Source organism: Thermobia domestica, chromosome 12, assembly GCF_964235325.1.
Source record: "Thermobia domestica chromosome 12, izTheDome1.hap1.1, whole genome shotgun sequence".
Taxonomy (NCBI): domain Eukaryota; kingdom Metazoa; phylum Arthropoda; class Insecta; order Zygentoma; family Lepismatidae; genus Thermobia; species Thermobia domestica.
The window spans coordinates 211,245,051-211,260,498 of record NC_137465.1 but is presented as its reverse complement, the minus strand read 5'-3'; the positions used below and the strand labels follow the sequence as shown (position 1 = coordinate 211,260,498).

At 35.6% G+C, this 15,448-nt stretch overlaps 1 protein-coding gene across 1 annotated transcript; it reads left to right on the top strand.

The window, feature by feature from the left end:
* The first annotated feature begins 4,189 nt into the window (after positions 1-4,189).
* On the top strand, positions 4,190-14,373 carry frc (UDP-sugar transporter UST74c fringe connection). The gene has a single exon (XM_081734714.1). It carries the CDS (start codon positions 4,800-4,802, stop codon positions 5,793-5,795), a length of 996 nt encoding a protein of 331 aa, XP_081590840.1. The 5' UTR covers positions 4,190-4,799; the 3' UTR covers positions 5,796-14,373.
* The last annotated feature ends 1,075 nt before the right edge of the window (positions 14,374-15,448 follow it).

Below are 15,448 nucleotides of genomic sequence, written 5' to 3'. Positions count from 1 at the left end.
ACTTTATTCTCTTCCGGCTTGTCTGCACAATTTAATAAGCGGATAGAAAAAAATAATACTAAGAAATCCGTCTGCGTGAAATTAGAATATTGGTTTTTATTTTTACTCTCTAAGTCCACCCCACAGCATACTGAAAAAGATAGTTCTATAGTACTTGACCTAATTACAAAATGTCAATGGACAGATGTTGCCACCGAGAAGAAGCTACCCCCTTATCTCCTCTGGCGTCGCCACTGAGAAGTGTTCATTAATTAACGGTCCACGATGTACTCCGAAGTTTTTCCATTAACAACATCCTGAAATAGCAGTAGCCTACTACTTTTAAACTTATTCCATGCCTCCGATACCCATACATCCTCTAGAATGTCTTTGGCTAAAATGTGTGTTTCTTCACACTGACAGGTAGAGGGGATATACTATATATATATAATTTTTAACATTTTACTTTGACAGTGCAACTTATGGGAGAAGAGACATTTATAAATTATCAAAAATGACTGATATTTGGTGTCGAATCTATAGTTTTCGGGGTCGCTGAGATGAACAATGAAACTTCCGATGCTGTTTCCCAATCCAGCAGCGTAGCTTGGAGAAGGAGGAGGGGAAAATATATAAAAATGATCTAAAATGACCAATATTAGTGTCGAATCCATAGTTTTCCGGGTAGTTGAGTTGAACACTGACACTTCCGATCCCGTTTACGTTCAAATTCACCCCCTCAACTTGGGGGAGGGGAGAGAAATATAAAAATAACTGAAAATAACCGATAGATAGCGCTTTAGTAATAGTAAAAAGTGACTGATTAATGGAATATTTTACTATTTTTTTCTTAATATAACACAATAAAGCGCTAATATATATTAACTATATGCTTGTATATATTAACTATATACTTTATACACAATTTTTAAATAATCACTGGTTTTAAAAGTTCGACTAATGCCGGATTTTGCCCCATGATCACCCTTGTCGGCACACCTGGTACAAACAGGAGCAGATCTAGAAAGGTGCTTGAGAGGGGGGCGGTGAAAGATTCTCACTAGGGATGCGCACGAGTTGAGTCGAGTCGAGATTTAAGCCTGTTTCGACTCGTCTCGATAAACTGTTGTCTCGACTCGAAAAATATGTTTCTGTCTGGACTCGACTCGAATTCGAGACGAGTCGTCTCGAATTCGAGTCGAGACAAAACATACGAGTTAAAATACACGCACACATCAGCCAGGAGTGAAAGTTGAAGTTCAATATCTCATGAACAATCCATATTTCTTTTATGTTGGGAACCACAACCGTAACTACTGTATATAGTTTATTGTTTTATAATTTAGTGTTTACAAAAATCCTACCTATCTATAGAAGTGAAAGTTACCTATCTGTACTAGTTCTTGGCATCCAAGCAGTCCAATTATTGTAATATACGATACTATGTAAAAAGTCTCGTATCATAATATGTGATGTACAACAAATGTTATATTATATATTATCCGTAACTCGTGATATGTTGCAACACATTAAAGCCTCAAAATAGTTGGGGAAGCGAATAATCCAGAAGTTATGTAGCCCTATTGCGTTCATGGGAACGAAAACACAATAATTATAACTATGCTAAATTACTATAGACTGTCAATTACTCATTCAGAGAATTTATGAAGTTCACTTTATCGTAATAGTTTTAGACAAACTAGATTAGGTATAGGTTACGGATAATAGTTTTATACAAACTAGATAATGAAATATTATTATTATTACTATATTTGAAGTACAATCAAATATCACGACATTAATTATTAGTTTTAATTAACTGAATTAAAATGAAAATTAAATTTTGATCTCTAAAGCTTAACTATTAAGTTCATGCGTTCTGTACCTTTCTAAAGTAATAAATGTTGGAATTGGTTTCAAGGCTGTTTCTGAGTGAATACGTTTATTTTGACAGTTGTTAATAAAACTGTGCTCACTACTTACAAATTCCCGCCTTTCCAAGTGTTAGGAGTTGGACAGATAGCTACAACAATATGTGTTCTATACATAGCGAAGAAATTAAAAATTTTGAACTTCCCCGATTTGGGTACGGACACATTTTCCAAAATTTGGCCCCTCCCACTCATATATATCGGGAATATGATCTTTGGGCTTATGAAGTTCACTTTATCGTAATAGTTTTAGACAAACTAGATTAGGTATAGGTTACGGATAATAGTTTTATACAAACTAGATAATGAAATATTATTAATATTACTATATTTGAAGTACAATCAAATATCACAACATTAATTATTAGTTTTAATTAACTGAATTAAGCTGAAAATTAAATTTTGATCTCTAAAGTTTAACTATTAAGTTCATGCGTTCTGTACCTTTCTAAAGTAATAAATGCTGGAATTGGTTTCAAGGCTGTTTCTGAGTGAATACTTTCCTCAAAGTAATATTAAAAATTATAGAAAAATTTTCGAGACATTCGAGGCGAGGCGAGGCGAGATTTTTACGAGCAGTCTCGACTCGAAACATCGAGTCGAGAAATACGTTTGTCTCGACTCGTCTCGAATTTTACAAAGCGTGTGTCGACTCGAATTCGAGTCGAGTCGAAATTCGAGACATGACTCGTGCTCGTCCCTATCTTTCAGACCTAGCTATTGCAGCACTGATGTGTGTGCTACTGGGAGGAGGCTAACAACTCTTCGTTCCTCTTTAATCCTATGGCTACAAAAAATATTAAATTTCCCAGTGGCGTTACTAAAGGCTTGGGGGCCCTCCCGCAGACACCGTAGAGCGGGACCCTTCTCTCTGTCCCACTTTACGATTTGAGGCCCCCCGCAATGCGGGGTCGGCGGGCCCTTATTTACGCCTCTGAAATTTCCCTATGAAATGAAATCTTCCAGTTTAAGGTTCCATGATTATGCTTTTTAGGCTTAGGGAGAAAGATGATTAAGACAAGTGATTAATGATGGAAGAACTAATGAAATGAAAATGTGGGAGGAAACGAGAGTACCCTAGAAAACTCACGAACACAATGTTGTCCCACAAACTTACTTGACAGGGGATCGAACCAGCGATCCCATGCTCCAGAAGTAAGTACTCTACCATGTAAATTTGTTTTGAATTACCTTTCGTATACAAGCACAAATGGGATTGGAACCCATCTAACCTTTATTAAAAGTACTGCTTGTCTAATGTTCGGTCTGTGCGATTTGCGGAGAAAGCAAAGAAAATTTTGTAATAATTAGGGACCCAGAGCACCCAATAATTTGAGGCATATAAAAAGAAAATTTTAAAGTAACTATTGCGGGAAATGAAACTAATGCACTTATTTTTCCCTCCATCAATTTGGGGAAACAATTTGACTTTTCCAGTCCCCTAACCTGGTAACCTTGGAAAATTGGACCTGAATAAATGTATATTCATTGATTTTCCTTCTCACCTTTCCTAATAGAAAAAGTAAACATAAAAGCATTTGACTATCTATATATATAAAAGAGAACGTACAAAATCCTTTGTCCGCTCATCACGCTAATACGGCTGAACCAATTTCTTTCATTTTTGGGGGGTTATTAGGATTTGGACCCTAGATGGTTTTTATCATATCACTTTAATTTTTAATTACCAGTGTCTTGAGATAATTGACCATTCAAGTGTCCATAACGTACAAATCCTTTGTTATTAGTTCATCATAGGTAAAAATAAACGTATTTATATGCAACCCGCATGACCGTGTCACTCGGCGGGTTAACATAAATGACAGGCGATATACAGCGGAAAATAGCTTGAATCTTCTGTTTAAAATTTTTTAATTGATTTGCTTATTTTTACAGACACTTTTACAATATGCCAGCACCGGGATGACCGCAGCGAAGCGGGGCGGGTTAACATAAATGACAGGCGATATAATGTTAAGATTTACTGCAATCTTCTATGGTTTTTATCATATCACTTGAAAGCGAAAAAGTAAAAATTATCTAAGTAACAAAGTTTATTGCGTTCCGGGGTGACCGCAGCGAAGCGGGGTGAACGCTGCTAGTATTGTATATGAACATGATACTGAAGACAAATATAGCAGGCATTTGCTGATATGATATCTCCTTATCCACATATTCCATTTTTAAAAATACTTTCTAGAGTACAGCAAAGATAATAATTATCGCTTGTTTCCTTTATGGGTGCAGAGTTTTGTGATTACAGGCAGTAACAGTCTCAGCGTAGTTTTATTGCTGTTTTCGTGGAAGCAGAATCTGAAAGACCATATATTATTTCCAAGCAGAATTGAAGGTCTTAACATATTAGGCCTCCACTGAAACACGAATTTATTGTAAATATACTATAATTTCCAAGTACTGTATTCTTGTATAAAACAATGGTACGTGTACACGCAATCTGAGATATAAAGATGGTCATACATTCATTAAGCGCTTTTGCCCTTCAGGATGGCCTCCAGCTGTAAGAACGACCTTGCTGGCATGCTCACTGTTTACGAAGCGCTACTGTGGTTGGAGTACAGAAAAGACGAAGACGAAGAAGAAGGTGATCTAATATGCTCAATGATCTTAGGCGGTGTTTGCGATCAAGGCAGGTGCAAAGCGTGAACTGCCGGTTAAGGTGGTGTTTGTACAAAAAGTGAATTGGTTTTAATTAATGTGTACAACTTGTGACGAAAAGTAAAATTTATGCGGGTTGAAAATGCAGTTTTCACATTGCATTGCTGAAGAATCATTAGTGGCTGTGTTGACGTGTTACTTGTAAGTTTTTAGCAATGACTATGGTCGGTGTCAATCTGTATTACAAGATCAAGGAGTGAATTCCTCACTGAGATGACATCCACAAATACTTCCGAGGAAGATGGTTCAGGATCCGGGAGAAAATCCATTTTATTCTGGAGAATATTCTCGGCTTTATTCTACGGTATATCTTCGTTTATTTTGACAGTTGTTAATAAAACTGTGCTCACTACTTACAAATTCCCGTCTTTCCAAGTGTTAGGAGTTGGACAGATAGCTACAACAATATGTGTTCTATACATAGCGAAGAAATTAAAAATTTTGAACTTCCCCGATTTGGGTACGGACACATTTTCCAAAATTTGGCCCCTCCCACTCATATATATCGGGAATATGATCTTTGGGCTGGGAGGAACCAAAGAACTAAGTTTACCAATGTTCAGTGCACTGCGAAGGTTTTCGATATTGATGACAATGATAGCCGAATATTACATATTAAAGGTACATCCTAGTATACCTGTGCAATTGTCTGTTTATGCAATGATCGGAGGTGCCATAATTGCAGCCTTAGATGATTTAGCGTTCAACTTAGAGGGATATGTATTTATTTTCCTAAATGACATTTTCACAGCGACGAACGGAGTTTACATGAAAAAGAAACTCAAATCTAAAGAATTAGGAAAATATGGTCTGTTGTATTATAATTCATTTTTTATGTTTCTGCCAACCATTATATTTGTTTCACTAACTGGGGAAATGGATAAAGCAGTGTCATTCAATAATTGGCACAACCCGATATTTTTGGTGCAATTTTTAATGTCTTGTGCAATGGGTTCTGTCTTGTCGTACAGTGTTATTTTGTGTACGCATTACAATTCTGCTCTCACAACAACCATAATTGGTTGTCTAAAGAATGTGTGTGTAACATATATTGGTATGGTTATCGGCGGTGACTATGTTTTTTCCTGGGTTAATTTCATTGGTATTAACATTAGTATAATGGCGAGTTTAGTTTATACATATGTGACATTCAGAAGTCGGGAAGTACCTTCGGCCGAAAAACCTCTGACTGGTGTTACAGTGACGTAATTTTTCAGATTTTAATTAGAAAGGGCTTGTGTATAGCCCGCTCCCCCCAGTTGTTTATCACCGGAACTGGAAGTCACTACTTCTTCTTCTTCTACTACTACTACTACTACTACTACTACTATACTACTACTTATATCGAGAACAGAACCCAACCAACCCCTGCGGGGCTTCTAACCCGTTCCTACTACTAGTAGTACTATTGCAACTAACTACCGCTACTACTACTACTACTACTACTACTACTACTACTACTACTTATACTAAAGCTTCCTTACCGCAAGATTTACATCTTAAATCTTTAACATGCGATTCCGATTCATTATGAACTGGTATGAATCGTTAGAATCACTATGATTCGTTAAAAATCACTGGGGGGAGCAGGCTATACTCAATCCTTAGAAAGTACCGGTGATTAATTTCAAGTGTTTTGTAGAGAAATTGCTTCCTTTTTTAAAAGTACTTTCATGCTTACCAGTGTTTGTAGATCAAGCATTGAAGGCTAGTGGCTAGATGGAGTAAATTCCCTGATTTTGTTTCATGTTGAGTTCGTCTTAATTGTTAATAATATTTTTTCCACACTTATTAGGATTATCTTTGTTGTAAAAGAAAACAAAATCCCAGTGTACAATGCGTCAGTATGAAAATGCTTCTAATATGTAGCTCCCTAATAACCAGTGATAATGATCCGCTCTATAGATTGTTTGTTCAGGAACATCGTTCACATGTCAGAAACGTAAAATGTTTGTACCGTATTATGTAACATGTTATTTGTGTAGTATTTGATCTGAAATTATTATTATTTTCATTTTGTGGACAGTTTTTTTTATTGAATTTAACTCGACTACTTACGGTATCAAATTCATTACTCTTCACTGCAAGACCGCGCAAAATCTTATGTTTGACAAAACTGTGTTTGAACATTACAGCATACGGATGGCATTTAGAATCTCCTCCAATTCGTTTCATGGCTCCAGAACCGTGTACCTTGGTTTCGTCTAAATTGTGATAAAGGTAGAAAATAACGAGCCATGCGGAACTTGTAACCCATTTCGCTCGCTCAGCTATATTTTGTGAAGGAAGTAATACTGGAGATCTTGTGTGTGCAAGATTGGGGGAGAAACTAAAAGATACTCTTTTTGCAAGTGAAGCGTTACTAGTATAAAATTATGACAAGTGCTATTGAAACTTGTGTCAGTACCGATACCTACTTCTTTTCATTCCCCTCGCGTATGCACACCCACCGTCGCTGACGCGCCTGCTTCATTCGGACTCGCCATTATATCAAGTGAGATATTTTCGTGTTCAACGAAAACCTTTTAAGGGAGAAAAAGAAGAATATTAGTGAAAGAATTATATTTTTTCAACAATTCTTTCTAGTGGTGCGCGAAAAGTAAACTAGTACGTAAACGAGGTCGTTTACAACGGCTCACTACAGGTCACAGTACCCGGCTCCGAAGCCGATGATGGATTTGGAGGAGATATTAAATGCCATCCCAGCATACGTTTTCGGAATCTAGATGAGATATCAGCTTATGGATCAAAATATGCATAAGTTCAGGTTTATACATGGAAAAGAAATACGGTTTGTTTGGTTTCTATAGTTGACATTTTATATGTAATTATTTCTGAGAAAATTGAGTGATGATATGATTTTGAACTGGTAATACTGGAATTAGTATCGTTTTAGTAGGTTATATTTAAACAGAAGCTATTCTTGTGCATTGCAAGGCTGATTTATATCGTATGATTTTCATTGCGATCCGTTTTAAACGATGCTTTTTTATGCGAAGACATACTTTTTTTTCCATATCTTAATAGGCATAAGTTTCGAAGATTATCATCTATATGACGGAGAATTAAATTTCTTTCAAGGATTTACTCTTACGGACCTCAGGTTGGATTAGAGAAGAGTCAATATTTATTGTTGCGTGATGCTTTTCATGTGATTCAGTGGATTATCTTCTTTGGAACTTGATCCGTATTATAAAATTATTTTTGAGTAATGAAAATGACAGTCTTAAAAAAAATGTTTTAATATTAATACGAGAAATGTCGTACGCGAGGTAGTTATTTCTATATTCTATTTTGTATTAAATAAAACTTGCGTAGCATCAAATGTGTAAATGTAATATGAAAATATGTATGTACAGTTTCAAATAATACTTATCCATGAAACACATTTTTACATGCAATAATATATGCATGTTATGTTCCAAACTTGTGATGAATATTGTTTTTTAGCCGAATTTATAGAATGATCTCGATTTTTTTTTTTTCTTCAGAACATCTAAAGAGAAGGGTGCTTGTATCACAATTTTGGAACATTATAAGTATATACTTTTGCATGCAAATGCAGGGTTCCTTCCTCTAGGTAATGAAATCAAATTTTACTCTAAATATTAAAAAGCAAGAAAGAACAAGAAACACGAACTTAAAAATTTCATATCAAAACACAAAAAAACCGAAGTATATTTTAAGTGTTTCCAATAATTCGTATAGCACATATGGAAATTGTATTTCTTAACCTAATATGGCAAGCCCTATTCGAGCTATACGGCTCTCAGTTTTCGAGCTTAAAAAAATTAGAAGAAATTCAAAATCGAACGGGACTTACCAGTCAAGTAGAGGAAGAAGTGCTATATATATATGTACTTAAAAAGTATCCAGAATTGTCCAATTATGTCCTTTAGAAAGCTGTGTTCTAGCAGCCGAACACCGGATATTATTATACTTTGTTCGGGTATTATTTAGTCACTTCCCCAAATCACTTGCTAGTGACTCTGGCTTACTTATCAGTGATTGCGGTTTGTTATTTGTAATTGTGATGAGTATGAATACATTGTTGACGTATAGCAAAAGAACTCTACAGTGCATAAAACACGAATCAACTTGTGCTAGGTGGCCACTAGAAAACACGAATGCTATCTAGCTGAGACAAGGCAGGAGTAGGTGTACCCGAGCGGTAGCGAGGGGGTGCGTCCGTACGGAGCTGACGCTTCAGCGTTGTTGGGTATACGCATAAACGAAGTCGTCTACAGCGGCTTGGTATTAAGTCACAGTATCGGCTCCGGAGCTGTCAATGAATTTGAGGGGGATAATAAATGCCATCCCTTACTTCTAAATAAAGATCTCGATTAGGCAAAAAAAACAACGTTCGTTCGACGATTTAATTCGAGCTGTACGAAAGGGCAGGGCTTTTCAAATAGGTGGGGACTAGCTTTTTTTTTTTTTCAACAAGATTGCACGTCACTTCATTTTTTTCTTAATTCCAGTAGTCTTTCATAGATGGGTACCCAGGTATTCATGTTATATACAGTTACAATATTGTTACTTTTCATAGACACATTTGTTAATGGAGTGAGAAAAAAGAACAGAGTGAAACAAATGGGACGAAGAAACAATGTTTCTTTAATTATTTATTAGTCAGCTATGTAGAATACCAGTTACTTCGTATGAACACGAGTGTATGGGTACAGACAGTGACAAAGGTTCGTTCCGTTTGGTGAAATTAGTTTCATAAATAACTTGAGAATGGAAGGAGAATTTTAGTAATGTTTTCACTAAATTAAAAATAATGTACTTTTCTATACGTTCCAGCCGTACTACCGTGATTTCCAAAATAACGTTTACGTTACAGAAAGAGCTTTTGTCACTGACTGTACAAGGATAATTTTATGAAAGACTACTGAGATTAAGAAAAGTAATCATATTAAGAAGGTACTCAACAGAATATAGTTTTACACACAACGTTAGATGTATGAAATAATTTGTGCTGTGGAAGGATTTTTTTTTTTTTTCGAAACGCACAAAATTGGATAATTCCGGGCACTTTTAGAATAATTTAATTATTTTTCATGAATATTCAATATGCATCCTAAAAATCAAGTATCAATTATTATTATTATTAAAATTCAATATTCCTGTGATGGATTCTATCAATATTTGAGTAATGAAAACGAATTTTCAGATATTCGAATCATAGAAGACAAATTACTCGAATAATGTTAACAGCACAGGTAGTAGTGTCCTTTCTCCGTCTTTGTTAGAAGGAGAATACAGAACTGTCAGACATGTATAATAATCTGAATAGTAAATTGTCAGCGATATTCATTATCAGGTATTCGTTAAGAGCCTGCCTCACTAAAAGTAATACAAGTTTTACCATTTTTCTTTTGCTTTGTTTGTTCATAAGTGAAAGGAGATAATGAAATGCAAGTTACCACAATCATAGAGAATGTTATTCTACAACAAAAAATATGAACCTGAAGAATCTTCAGTGTTGCCATCCATATAAATTATTGTGTTGCTAGAATAACATTTCCCCCAAAATGTAAGTTCAAGCAACGACTAGAGGAATGAACTCAACTGCATTTGATTACGTATCATATTGTCTTGGAAAGTTTTAACATAAAGTTGTTAAAATTAAATAGGAATGTTATTTAAAAAGTAGTTTACAGGATTCCAAAACAACGCCATACATAATAAAATGCAGTTGAGTTCGTTCCTCTAGTCGCTGCCTTAACTTAGATTTTTGGGGAAATGTTATTCTGGCAACACTGTAATTTCTATGGATGGCAACACTGAAAATTCTTCTGGTTCATATTTTCTGTTGCTACTCTCAGTACCACTCAAATAACACTCTCTATGATTGTAATAATTTTCATTTCATTATCTCCTTTCTCTTATAAATAAACTAGCAAAAGAAAAATGGTAAAGTTTGTATTATTTTAGAGTACGTTTGTTTTATCTTGGCACGCTTCCCGCCAATGGACTTAATTGGCTTTTAAGGTACTTTCCGCTAGCACTTACGTGAACGTTTTAATCCAATAAAAATGTCTTATTGGCTTCGTCGTGTAGGTGACGTTAGTTGTCAGCCAGCCCATCAAATGAGATCATTGCTATTTGGCGGGTTGTTGAAGTGCTTAGTTGCCACACGCGAACAATTTTTTTTTCTCGTTAAAATGATGTAATTTTATTTCACTTCAAATTCCAAACAAACTAGCAAGTGGCTCATTTCATGTGTAAAATGAGGGCTTTGAATAACTTGTGGGTATGGAGAAGTATGGAGTAAATTAGGTGGATGAATATTTAAGAAAATGAAAATAAACTGGTTACATCACAGTGACTTGTGAGTGGTGTGGCGTTTTGCTGTCTTTCCTAATGTATTGTAACTCGCAACTTAACTGCGGCGTGGCAAGAACGCGTTGCAGACAGATCTATCTTTTATTGCCAAGATAAAACAAGCGTACTTTAGTAAGTCGGGCTCTTAAGTTGTGACAAAACGACCTTCCAAATAAGTTATTTTATTTTTTTATTACTCCGACTCAAATGTAATATTGTAGCTTATTTTAATGAAGCTAGTCTTATCAGTCAATGTGTATCATATGAAAGCCTATTAATGTGCTTATTGTATGGTAATTCTAGTGCCATTTTCAATACTAGATTTTTTTCATATCTACTTAGAATGGTTGATTTATTAGAATTGAATCATATGTGTGTGTGTGTGTGTGTGTGTGTACATAAGTTGTTAACATGTTAATGTGAAGAACTAGTAATTTTGATGGATTAGTTCTGCATATTTGTGTTGGTTTTAATTTCAGAAATATTATGGTAAATGTTTGTTATGGACAATGAAGTGTGGAACTATGAAATTAAAGTATTTCCCGTTAAGATGAGAACTCTGTTTTTAATTTCCAAGTTAACGCGAAAACCAAGGACAATATCAAGATGTGGGCTTGAGTGCAATCTAAGACTTAAAGAAAGTACAGTGAAATATGTCGATGTTGGCCACCATTAGTTCTATTGAAAACTAACTAATTTATACAAAACAAATGTATTTTGAAGCAAAAACCTATCATAAAATGTAATACTTGTATTTTTAGTGCAAATTAAACATTTCTTTGTGTTTTATAAGTAGTATCCAAACAGACAAAAATCTCTTACTTATAACATGCATAAGGATTAATTTCTCAAACAGTGTCAAGGCCCGCTGTAAAACATTTCATATTATAGATTCGTTATTTTACAAATTTTCAAAATTTAAAGTAGAATTACAGGTTTATGATCAATTTTCGTGATCTTTTCCACTTTTTTTTTTTTTTTTTTTTTTTTAAATATATATCCTGTGATGGAAAATTTATCATAAAGTAATCAGGAAGACATTCTATTTTTAATATTCAGGATTTATCACAAGGAGGAATCTCCATAATATAAAATCAGCTTAGTAGTGGAACTTAACCAGTCAGGCTGAAGAAGAAGTGAGTATCGTTTGAAACAATTCGTTGATTTGATTGAGAGTTTAGCGTCCCTTTCAGTAGCGTAGCTATATGAGACGTGGACCTACAGCTTAATGTGGGACTCGACCCATATAAGCTCCCGCCGGGAATCGAGCCCAGGTTTCCCGCGCCAAAGGCATGTACGCTAACAGTTTAGCCACGAGGGAGCTCTTGAAACTGTTCGTAATGTTAATCTTTGTGGGTGTTCCAGATAAGAGTTTTTGTCCATTTGAATGTGCATTCAATAGTATATTATTATTTTTTTAAAATTATTTTTGCAGCTTTAAGGAAAATAACTATTTATTGGACATTATCTATCTTAGTTTGATATTCGCACGCTGTCTTAAATGTAATTTCAGCATGTAATAATCTGCAAGACGTTACGGTATACATGTTATTCTTTTCTCTCTTCTGCCTACAATGATGGATGTACATAAGATCTTCCAGGGAATTCCATATTGCCGTACAGCTCAAAATAGCGGAGATCCAGCCGCTGGAGCTATGGATTTACTAATTTGCTGGGCGAGATGGTGACTCAGTCATAGAGCGTTTACCTCTGGTGTGTAGGGTCCTTGGTGCAGTCCTCGGTCAAGTAAGTTTGTGGTAGACAATATCGTGTCCATGGGTTTTCTCGGGGTTTTCCCACTTTCTTGTTCCACCAATTCTTCCATTATTCGCTTGCTTGAGTCATCTCCCTTAGCGTAAAGAACATATGCGTGAGACTTTAAGCTAAAATGTATTTTACCAACTTGCTGCTTTCTCCTTTTGGTGGGTATTACAAGCAACTAGCGGGATGATACTTAAGCCTTTTCTTTAAACTCCGATCTTTAAAAACATGAATCCGATCGCCATTTGCTAGTGTGATCACCCTGCAGGGTTTTCTTCAGAAAGAAAATGCACTGAATATGTGCAGAAAACATCTGTCTCACTGGACTACTAAATGATAACGAATATGAATCAGAAGTGTTAATTGAACTTATCTTTTCACAGACTTGTCAGCGTTAGACATAAAAGGCAATCACGTTATATATTTCCTCCCTTTGCCCATTGGGTTTTGACTTTATGAAACATAACACTGAGATTTCTAAGGTCACGTATGTAATCGAATGTACAATTTAGTACTATAGATAACCGTCTACTCCATCTCATAATTGCTAGTTTACCATATCGCCCCAGAAAGGAGAAAGGTGCTAACCGCCATTTTCCTTGATTTCCAACTAAGTGCATATCCTGACTACCCATTTCATGTTTAATATTGTGCAGAAAGGAGACAAGTGGCAGGAGACAATATGAAAGGTCTGCAGGAAAAACTGAATTCTAGAAGAAAGAAAGAATCGGAATTAATTCGTTTTTATTCATCTCCTGAGAAATTTGCATTTTGGCGCTTAGCACCTTTCTGCTTTCTGCGGACGATATCTTTTTTCAACCATAGGGAAAGCAACTGACCGCCCTACGCTTGCTGGCACCACCGAGCTTCGTTAGCATGAGTTGCATTCGGGAAGAACACTAAGATAGATAGACATACAGAGATGAATCGGAATTACGTTGTTTTAATGCGTCAAAAGTCACAAGGAGACAGTGAGGAACTTAGAGAATATTTAAATAATGTATTTCTTGCAAAATAAATAAATAAATAAAAGTAAAATAAAAAAAAAAATAAGAAATGCAGATTCGACAAAGAACGAGGCCTAGTTAACAGGTTTTACTGTTTGTTGTACTATGAAATCGAGGAGCAAGCTTGGAAGTGTTGGATGCCCAATGCAATTCTATCAACAGTAAGTGGTCGATAATAACTCTGTATTGAAATCATTTGAAAATTTAAAGAAGAAAAAAAAATCTTAACTGCTTCCAATATTAAAGAAGATACCACTGGGATTTTATTCTCTCCAACTAAGGAGATGTGAATATTCAAGAAGAAGCTGCTAGATTTCATTTTTAAAGTGGGACTTTTAAATAAAATTAGATAAAATAAGACTTACTCTTTACCAAGGTTCAACTATGCGCTTTAGGATAAAGGAGACGAGAATGATAATGAAATAATTTTTGAGAGGAAACTGGGGAAAACACACACACACACACACACACACACACACACACACACACACACACACACACACACACACACACACACACACACACACACACACACACACACACACACACACACACACACACACACACACACACACACACACACACACACACACACACACACACACACACACACACACACACACACACACACACACACACACACACACACACACACACACACACACACACACACACAAAAACCGGACACAGCAATGATTTCAGATTTTCTATACAGGGGAAGGGGGGAGTGAAAGTAGTGCTGCGAAAGTACTCGTAACCGATGCTGCACACGATCAGAGATATCCCTCGGAGGGGGAAATTTCCCTACCGGGCCACTCCTTGAAATCATTGCATCGACACGATATTGTACATCATATACTCGCTTGGCTTGTGATCGAACGATGTACCATTAATACCAGAGTTAAACGCACTACCACAGTGCGTCCTAAGTACACGCTCAAGTGCAAGTTGGCATGGTGAGAAGTGAAAGGATCCGCCAATAAGTTACCCAGCTGTACTGAAGAAGCTAGCAGGACCTATCGAAACCGTTTGGAATAGAAATACAACAAGAAATTACTGCTAAAGTTTTTTTTTTTTTTTTTTTTCAATCCCTACTATGAACAACGTCTATTTATCATGTTAAACAAGTAATAACATTATTTTAATGCTTTTCGTAAGTCAAAACCCATTCTTGTTGATCATTTTTGTGAACTAAATGATTAGCATAACTCTTTTTGTGCTTATATGGTACACAGTACTTGCTGTACGTGTGTAAGAATTTATTGTTTAAAGTTCTTTCATTGTGCAGAAATAGATTACATTTTCCAGAACAATATGATAAACCATCAGCAAAATAGCAAGTTTATTTTAAAATACAGTAATACCTCGATTTACAGATAAAATCATTCTAGGAAGTTGCTTGCCTCATGAAAATTTCGTTATCCCGAATCGAATGTCCTATGTGAAAAAATGGAGATCTCGTTATTTCGCTCCATCCCGAAAAATATTAACGTGAACATGACATTTAATGCAGAAGTAACGTAATTTCCTGTCAAATAATAATAAATACTGCACAATAATAGAAAAAGCAAATGAATGAAATAAGTTAAAGTATAATGTAGAATCTATTCCAATCTATTTTCATTTTCTTTTAAGAAGGAAAGTAATTATGTATGATTGAAGTTATTGACGTATGCTTATAAAAGCGGAGGGGACAAAAGAGACAGTTCCATCTTACGATAGTGACGCATTCATCTCTGGTGCGTGGGATCCCTGGTTCGATTC

Excerpts from the sequence above, each read along its gene's own strand:
- frc (XM_081734714.1), top strand. The coding sequence starts at position 4,800 with ATGACATCCACAAATACTTCCGAGGAAGATGGTTCAGGATCCGGGAGA.